Genomic DNA, 8,423 nt, shown 5'->3' on the forward strand with positions numbered 1-8,423 from the left:
TAAGAAGATTATAATTATCTTCTAACTACAATATAGGCTGCTGTACGAGTCGGGCGGCTCGCTGTCGGAGCTGGAGTGCGCAACGCACGACCACCCCCTCAAGGAGCTGGGAGGAGCCTCGCCCAACACGCAAAAAATACCTCTTATAACTGAGGTACAGCTCAACCTTTTATTGTTACTAGAAGTAGATAACTGGGCTAAGTCTTTTTCTCTCAAAGCCTTACGCTTCACGTCTCAAGCCTCACGTTGATTTCTGAAGCCGCCGACCAAGAGATATAATATTGGACTGTGTGGGGCAGAAATAACTATTTTGTATGTGCTCGTTTCAGAAAGTGGACGCCTCGATACCCTCGAGTATGGTTCAACTCGAGGCCGAGATGAACACCGTAGCCTTGGACTGGAAAAGCATCAAGAACGTAACGGAGTGCAGCTGCTCCACCCCACTCGACCACTTCAGCAGGAAGGTAAGAGCGGGTACAAAACTCCAATACTCCGACGGCACGAGCCCCACTAATGTTGACTACTACCGATTGTATCGCTCCGCGCAGCACCACTGCTGGGGCTGCGGGCGCTGCGTGTGCACGCGCTGCGTGTGCGCGCGCGCGCCGCTGCGGGCGCTGAGCGCGCCGCGCGCCGTGCCGCTGTGCGCCGCCTGCGCGCCCGACGCGCCCGACGCGCCCGACGCGCCCGCGCCCTCCCCCGCCGGTTCGTGACTCGCTCTAATTCAAGCTATTTTGATGCTTATACTGATTTTTTAACGGCTCTGTGTTTCTTATACACTAGTGTACTCGCTGTCGCTACTTATAACGATATTTTTGCAATTTAGTTTTTTTACTTCCTTCATTATTTTACTCAACTAATATTTATTTATTGATTTAAGCATCTTTAACGCCTTAGAAATAATACTTATAAGAGATTTTTTTTTAAATTTAATTTTAACTAAGGACCTCTCGACGAGTATGGGCCTCCTCCATCTCACTAAATTTTTTTCTCACTTGAGATCCACCAGATATCCTCATCCAGTCTTTGTTTAGGAATTTCAAAAATTTGTCTTCCCATCTTTTAACTTATATTAAAGTAACTTAAATATTAATTATGACATGAATATGATCTAATGTGAATGCATTCATTTTAAATATCATAATTTATATTTAATAATTTTGTAATTGTCTTATTTCAGGTCTGGTATCACAAGCCACTTAAGTTATTAATATCAAAAATTATAATTATCTTACAGTAAGAGTTGTAAATGTTTTTCTATATTCTGATTAATATCTGATATAAGTAGTTAAAATATTATCTTCTCATCGTTTCTGTTTTGTTATAAGTTAACGTTATGACAAAAGTATGTATTGATGAATTGTACCTTAATAGAAAAAAGCTGTATTTGTAATTTTGCAATTATATATAACAAAATAAAAGCGGAGCTTGCATTAATAATTGTAATATTTATTAGTGTTTCATGTACACGCACAGATATAAACAAATTATTTTAGAATTTCATGACAATGGATATGTGGAACATCCCTGTTAAGGTATATTGCAATTTAGTTTAATAAATATCTATGCAAATGTTGTAGAAACAGTTAATTTTAAAATTGTACATATTATTCAAAAAATAGTCTTAGTTTTTCAGATTTTTTTTTATTAATTCTTAAATAAAACTTAAAAATAATTATCGTGCGGTTCAAGTAATATGGCATGAATAGTGTTTTGATATTATTTGATGAGTATCCATTCTAGATGCATTTATCTCTCTCTGTTCATTAGTTTTAGTATTTTCGTGTATTTCAAAATAGTTTTAAGGTAGATTTAAGTAGTTTATAGTAGATTTAAAATATAAATAATGAAAATAATTTTGATTATGATAAATTAATAACACTAGCATTTTAATGAGCATGCTCTAACACATGCTAGTGACCTGCTTATTAATACCAGAAAGACAGATACCTCATTGTTCTATTTACTGGTCATACTTCACACGTTAAGAAAACCAAAGTATTAGAGAACCTATCGTGTAGCACATCAGGCGATATTAACGAATTACGTTGTCTTAAAGGCAGTAAAATAAATTTAATTTTATTTAGACTATTTTTTATCAGACTTGATCGTCCGATCGTCCGCTATAACAGGAATCTTATTGTATTATGGATAATGGAACGAGTATTACGAGGTGTAATTTAAAAACTACCATTACTTACGGATTAGAATAAGGAATAGTAAAGTATATGTATGTTCTTTTTTTAATACAGTAACCGAGTGTTACTGTCATTCCATCTGACATTCGCCTGTTACCGCTAAGCCATATTCTATTTTTAAATATCATTTATTCTCTGTATACATGTCATAAATGTAAATTAGTTAGTACAAGACAGATTTAATTTAATTATAATTATATTAACACTAGGTTAGATTTTGTTACTTCCGAAAAAAAATACAAAAATTATAGTATGAAAGTCCATGTTACGTATGACCGATTTTACGAAATAAAAATTAAAGAAAAATACATTTGTTTTTTGCCTAGTGCGAGGCTTTTACGATTTTATTTGATAGCGTTGACATTTAGTGATATTTTTATGAAATCAAAACAGCGCTGTCTAGTGACAGAAATCGGAATCACTATTTGCGAGTTTGACTTTTTTAACGAGCATCGAACATCGACTCGCATTCGAAAGTGACAACGTTAATGCTCGTGATTGGTTGTTTCGAGTCTTTTGCGAGAAAATTTGTAAAACTTGCACTTGTCATACAGCTCATAAGCTGACCTCTTGGTTGCAGCGGGTTCGGGAACCCGGGTCTCAAATTATTTCTTGCGGTGTAATGTGCGGTTTATTCTTAAAAATGTAAAGTTTTTTTTTATTGCGTTATAATGAAGAAAAGGTTCTCTATTCTTGTTTCTAACAAGAATAGAGAACTTTTCATTTGGAAATGATGTTGACTGCTCCATAAAGTAATTAAAGAATCTTATAAAGTTTAATAATAAATCTTTTCATCAAATTCCCTTGTTTACTTTAATCCACACCACATAGATTGCCTTGTTCTGAATTTGAAAGATATGTAAATCTTTTTTTATCTAGAAAGATTTGTTTACTAACTAGTTTTGCTCGCGTCTGAAGGGGTCATACGATGGTCAAGTCTAATGAATACTATGTCGTTTTCTGTACCTCTTCTAACGTGCATGCTATTTTTCACGATGATTGTTTGAGTAGCTTAGGAAACGTAAGTAATAAACAAATTAATGAAGTAACTTACATTTAGATTATTAGATAGGATAGTACGAGATGATCCCGCTTTGAATAGAGTTCGGTTTATAATATAGACGTATTGATATCTTTCAGGTCTGGTGACTCAATGTGACCATAATATGATTATATAAGAATAAAATGTCAGTTAGTTTACGTCAGTCATTCAGAGATTTCATGCAATAAGTTGATATTAAAGTTTAATCGGGTGTCATGTGCTTCCAGAGACTAACATCTGCGATATAGTGTGTTAATTGTAATGTTAGTCGGATTTGCAGAAAAAAAAGAAATATTATACATGCAACCAAAGCCGCGAGCGACTACTAGTTACGACAAAGAGCAACGATGTTTGCTTTAACAGAAATCGAATATTCTCATTTGTTAAATAACTTATCGTCAGTCTATATTTTTAAACTAGCTGTTACCCGCGGCTTTGCCCGCGTAGAATATAAATGTATTTACAAATTAACTTAAAAAATTACGTTAATATAAGACCTCTTTATATACCACATTGGTGTGTATTTTAGCCCTCAGGGTATAATATTCAGAAACGCTTAAATACATATCTACTCATTTTTAATCAGTAGCCCAAAATAGTTTCCTGCTTCTAACTTAAAAAATGACGGACTTCTAGACTAACCTGTATACGGAATGTCAACACAATTTCCCTCCTTAGGCGTAAAATATCCAGAAACGCTTAAATGCGAATCAAGACACTTTTAATCGGTAGCCCAAAAATAAAATATCATGCTTCTAACTTCAAATTGACGGACTTCCAGGCTATCCTGTACACGAAATGTCAACCTCTATTTCTCCCCTCAGGCGTAAAATATCCAAAAACGCTTAAATGCGAATCAACTCATTTTTTATCGGTAGCTCTAAAATAAAGTTTCCTACTTCTAACTTCAAAAATGACGGTCTTCCATACTCAACTATATTAAAATAGACAACTCTTATTAAACCCCTTATAGGTTGAATATGCAGAAATGCTTAAATACGTATCTACTCACTTTTAACCAGTATCCCAAAAATAAAGTTTCATATATTTAATTGAAAAAATGACGGACTTTCATAAAAAATTTACATCCCTTATTTCAGCCCCTCGGAGGTAGAATATCAAGAAACGTTTAAATATGTATTTACTCATTTTTAATCAGTAACACAAAAATAAAATTTTATGCTTCAAACTAAAAAAATGACGGACTTCCAGACTAATCTATATAAGAAATGTCAACCCCTATTAAACCCATTAGAGGTAGAATATCGAGAAACCCTTTAATACGTATTTAATCATTTTAATCAGTATCCCAAAAATAAACTTTCATGTTTTTAACTTAAAAAATAACGGACTTCCATAAAAACTTTCAACCCTTATTTCATCCCCTTTGTGGTAGAATATCAAAACACGCTTAAATTCGTATTTACTAATTTTTAATTAGTATCCCAAACATAAAGTTTCATGCTTTTAACTTAAAAAAAATCCCATAAAAAATTTCAACACTTATTTCACCCCTTTAGTGTTAGATTATCTAGAAACGCTTAAATACAAATCTAGTCATTTTTAATCAGTATCAAAAAAATAAAGTTTCGTGTTTCTAACTTAAAAAATTACGGACTATCATACATACTTTCATCCTTTATTTCACCCCCTTAGGAGTAGAATATACAGAAACGCTTAAATATTTATGTACTTGTTTTTAATAAGTATCCTATAAATAAAGTATTATGTTTCCAACTTAAAAAATGACGGACTTCTATACAAATGTTCAACCCTATTTCACCCCTTTAGGGGTAGAATTTCCAAAATTCCCTTCTTAGTGGGTGTCATGATATGTTAGTTTATAAGTGTACAGCCTAAAATATAAGTTGTATGCTTCTAGTTCTAAAAATGACAATACTTTCAACAACTTACAACCTTTCATCCCCCTTTTCAACCCTTTACAGCATTTTTCCAATTAAAACGTAGCCTATGTCCTTTATCATGCTCTAGACTATTTGTATACCAAATTTCATTTAAATCGGTCCAGTAGTTTTGGCGTAAACGCGAGACAGACAGACAGAGTTACTTTCGCATTTAAAATATAATATAATATGGAAGTATGGATAGTATGGATTATTAGAAACAAAATACTATCCTTAATACAAACAATACTAAAAAGAAAACTATGACACCTAATTATAATTAATTTTATCTACATCCAAACTAAAAAAAGTGTTAATAATTGTGAAATTATTAGAACCAAAATATTATCCTAAAACAAAATTAAATAGTATTTAAAAAGTATTATTATACACGACGATATTATATCGCAAAAACAAATAACGCTGCATACAAACGCTCAGAAGGGAGCCGACCGCGCGTCGATTTCGACCAAATTTGATTACCATAAAAACGGTTCTAGTGAGTTAATCTTAAAAGATAAACATATACTGTTGCAGACATTTTTTTAGATCATTTCAAGAGGAATAATTCTTTCATACATATATTTTTGATATCTTGAACCGTTTTCGCAGCGCACGCAACGGAAGCCCTCAAGGATGAATAATTTTCCCCGCTTTTTTCACTTTTTCCATAATTTTTTTCGCTCCTAATAATTGCAGCGTGATGTTATATAGCCTAAAGCCTTCCTCGATAAATGGTCTATTCAACACAAAAAAAATTTTTCAATTCGAACCAGTAATTCCCGAGATTAGCGCGTTCAAACAAACAAACAAACAAACTCTTCAGCTTTATAATATTAGTATAGATTTTAAGTGTTAGCGTTCACACTTTAATAACATATGTACCAGACTAATTGTCTTCAGTTTTTATGTTATTTATAATTATGTAGTATAGATGAATGCTGATCCAAAAAAAGTTGAGAACAATAATTTAAAGTAAGCTATGTTTTTTGCTTTTAATAGAGCAGTGTGATACCGCTTCGCATTCAAAGCGAGTCAAAATATTTTCATAATAAAAAATAAAAATAGCCTTAATCCTATTTTTACTATTTGATAACTTTCATATCGCTCGTGCAGATTATCATCAAAGCATAATGTAGACTTATTCATTCACTTATTAATCAGCATAATAGCTCAAGCATACTTAAAGTATTACAAAATGTTGCCGAAATAAAAAAAAAATGAAATAGCAATTTTTATCTCAATCAATTCTTATAAATCAAATCCAAAGTCATAAAGTTGTATTGATTTTACTAAATAAATTGCTTCATAAAAAGTATAATAGCCAATTAAGCGCCGCGAAACAATTTAAGCATTTACTTGTAAGCTAAAGTTAATCGGCTTATTAACAGTTTAGTTAGAAAATTCTTTAAAAAAAAAATATGTTATCCTACCTTTTCATTTTAATAACAATTTTTCAATTTGTCACGGGCGAAAAAGGTCAGGATAATGCAGAGATGCTAGGGATGGACACTAAGCATAATATAAAAATCGACAAAGATACTATCATAACGAAAAACATGATCCTTCAAAAGAAAAATCGTGTAAAAAGTGGTGAGATGTATAAATGAAGTTTTTATTTTTATTTTATTTTTTTATAAGAATGGGATCTTGTTTATTTTTTTTCTCTTTGGGGATAAGTGAGTCAGTGTAATTACAGGCACAATGCACATAATATCTTAGTTGGTAGCTGGCGCTTTTACAGTATAAAGAATGGTTAATATTAATGAAATTGTCACCTCTTATGGGAACCATTTAACATTTTATATGGTGTTTTATCATTAATTGAGTATAGAAAAATACATTTGATTTTGTTACAAAAGTCAACACTCACAATCACGGAAATGTCGAGCCGGATTGGTCATACAGTTCATTTCCTAAAGAAGTCAAGAGTCACGTTGAGCAATTTAAAAAGAATATGTCCGAATGCCTTAAAGAAGTTCAGAAGAATGACAAAAGACCAATAAAAAGTTTGTCACCCATGAAAGAATCACCTGTACACGGCGAATGTCTTATTGCGTGTGTTTTAAAACGGAACGGTGTTATTGAAAACGGAAAAATCCATAAAGGTTTGTATGTTTAAACATTTCTTCGATAGTTTTTGAAATTTGTGTTACGTCAATAATACGATGTTTATTACAGATAATTTACTTTCATTAGTGCGCAAATTTTATGAGAAAGATGATAAATTAATGAAAAAATTAGAGAAAAACTTAGATCGCTGTATTGAAACAAGCATAAAGAATAAAAACGACTGTGCAATGGCCTCACATCTAAATGACTGTACAAATGATCTCATGATGAATAACAAACATAAAATTATAGTGAACTATTAATTATATGGAAAATATAATATAATATTAAAGCATAACTTAAATAACAGTTTAAATGTTAAAATTAGCTTGCTGATAAAAACCTATTATAAATTATAAACACTTTAAAAACATCATCAATAATTACAACGATTGTTGTTTTATTTAATCTATAAATTGATTGCCTTAATAAATATTTACAATTATACTCGTGCTTCGTCCTCGAGATTAGTAACGTGTGAGTATTATTGAACAAAATGTAGTAACGCATAGGTGACACCACTTCATCACTATAGTTTAGAAAAAAAACAAATTGCCACTACCAAAGTGGCAACACTAAAACAAAAAGTAAATAAAGTATGTTCCTACCCCACTCAAGTCAGCCCACCTGTGCTGAGCTTTTAGTAAGCAGCCTCATTCGTATTTTAGTGCTCAACCACTTCGCTTATTCGCACACAAATTAGGCAAAAATCATGCCGAAACGTGTAAGCGATAATAGTATAGAATTTATAGCAAAAAAATTGCGAAAACTGGAAAAGGATTACGCTCACGTCGTAAAAAACATAATAATGTTTCATTAAGTTCGTCATCATCGTCGTCGTGTCCATCTGCAAGTCCATCTTCTTGTTCATCGAGAGTATCCTCGCCAAACCCAGACTGTGAGTACTCTAACTATTCTATTATAATCGGTTTGAATGTATTAGAATTGTCTACGAAACGGCCAAATTTGTAAATATGCATCAGAGTAGTCTGTGGGACTAGCTCATCGCATTTGTATTGTAACGGCCGTAAGCACACAAGTTTATAAAAATATGCACCAGAGTAGTCTGCGGGACTAGCTCATCGCATTTGTATTGTAACGGCCGTAACAGCATTAGTTTATAAATATGCACCAGAGTAGTCTGCGGGACTAGCTCATCGCATTTGT

The 8,423-nt window shown here is 32.5% G+C and overlaps 2 protein-coding genes across 2 annotated transcripts in view; both read left to right on the top strand.

Moving 5' to 3' along the window:
• LOC125072308 (myotubularin-related protein 6) overlaps positions 1 to 2,939 on the top strand; it is a 52,538-nt gene extending 49,599 nt beyond the window's left edge. The window contains exons 15-18 of the mRNA XM_047682886.1: positions 37 to 154; positions 330 to 464; positions 549 to 705; positions 1,181 to 2,939. Coding sequence (XP_047538842.1) covers positions 37 to 154; positions 330 to 464; positions 549 to 705; positions 1,181 to 1,203 — 433 coding nt within the window. The 3' untranslated portion in view covers positions 1,204 to 2,939. The remainder of the gene's footprint in view (positions 1 to 36; positions 155 to 329; positions 465 to 548; positions 706 to 1,180) is intronic.
• A 3,589-nt stretch (positions 2,940 to 6,528) lies between these two features.
• Positions 6,529 to 7,519, top strand: LOC125072316. The gene is made up of 3 exons (XM_047682901.1): positions 6,529 to 6,737; positions 7,007 to 7,252; positions 7,326 to 7,519. The coding sequence occupies exons 1-3, from the start codon at positions 6,566 to 6,568 to the stop codon at positions 7,517 to 7,519; spliced, it is 612 nt and encodes a 203-aa protein (XP_047538857.1). The 5' UTR covers positions 6,529 to 6,565.
• Positions 7,520 to 8,423: the final 904 nt, after the last annotated feature.

Source organism: Vanessa atalanta, chromosome 21, assembly GCF_905147765.1.
Source record: "Vanessa atalanta chromosome 21, ilVanAtal1.2, whole genome shotgun sequence".
NCBI classification, from domain to species: Eukaryota; Metazoa; Arthropoda; class Insecta; order Lepidoptera; family Nymphalidae; genus Vanessa; species Vanessa atalanta.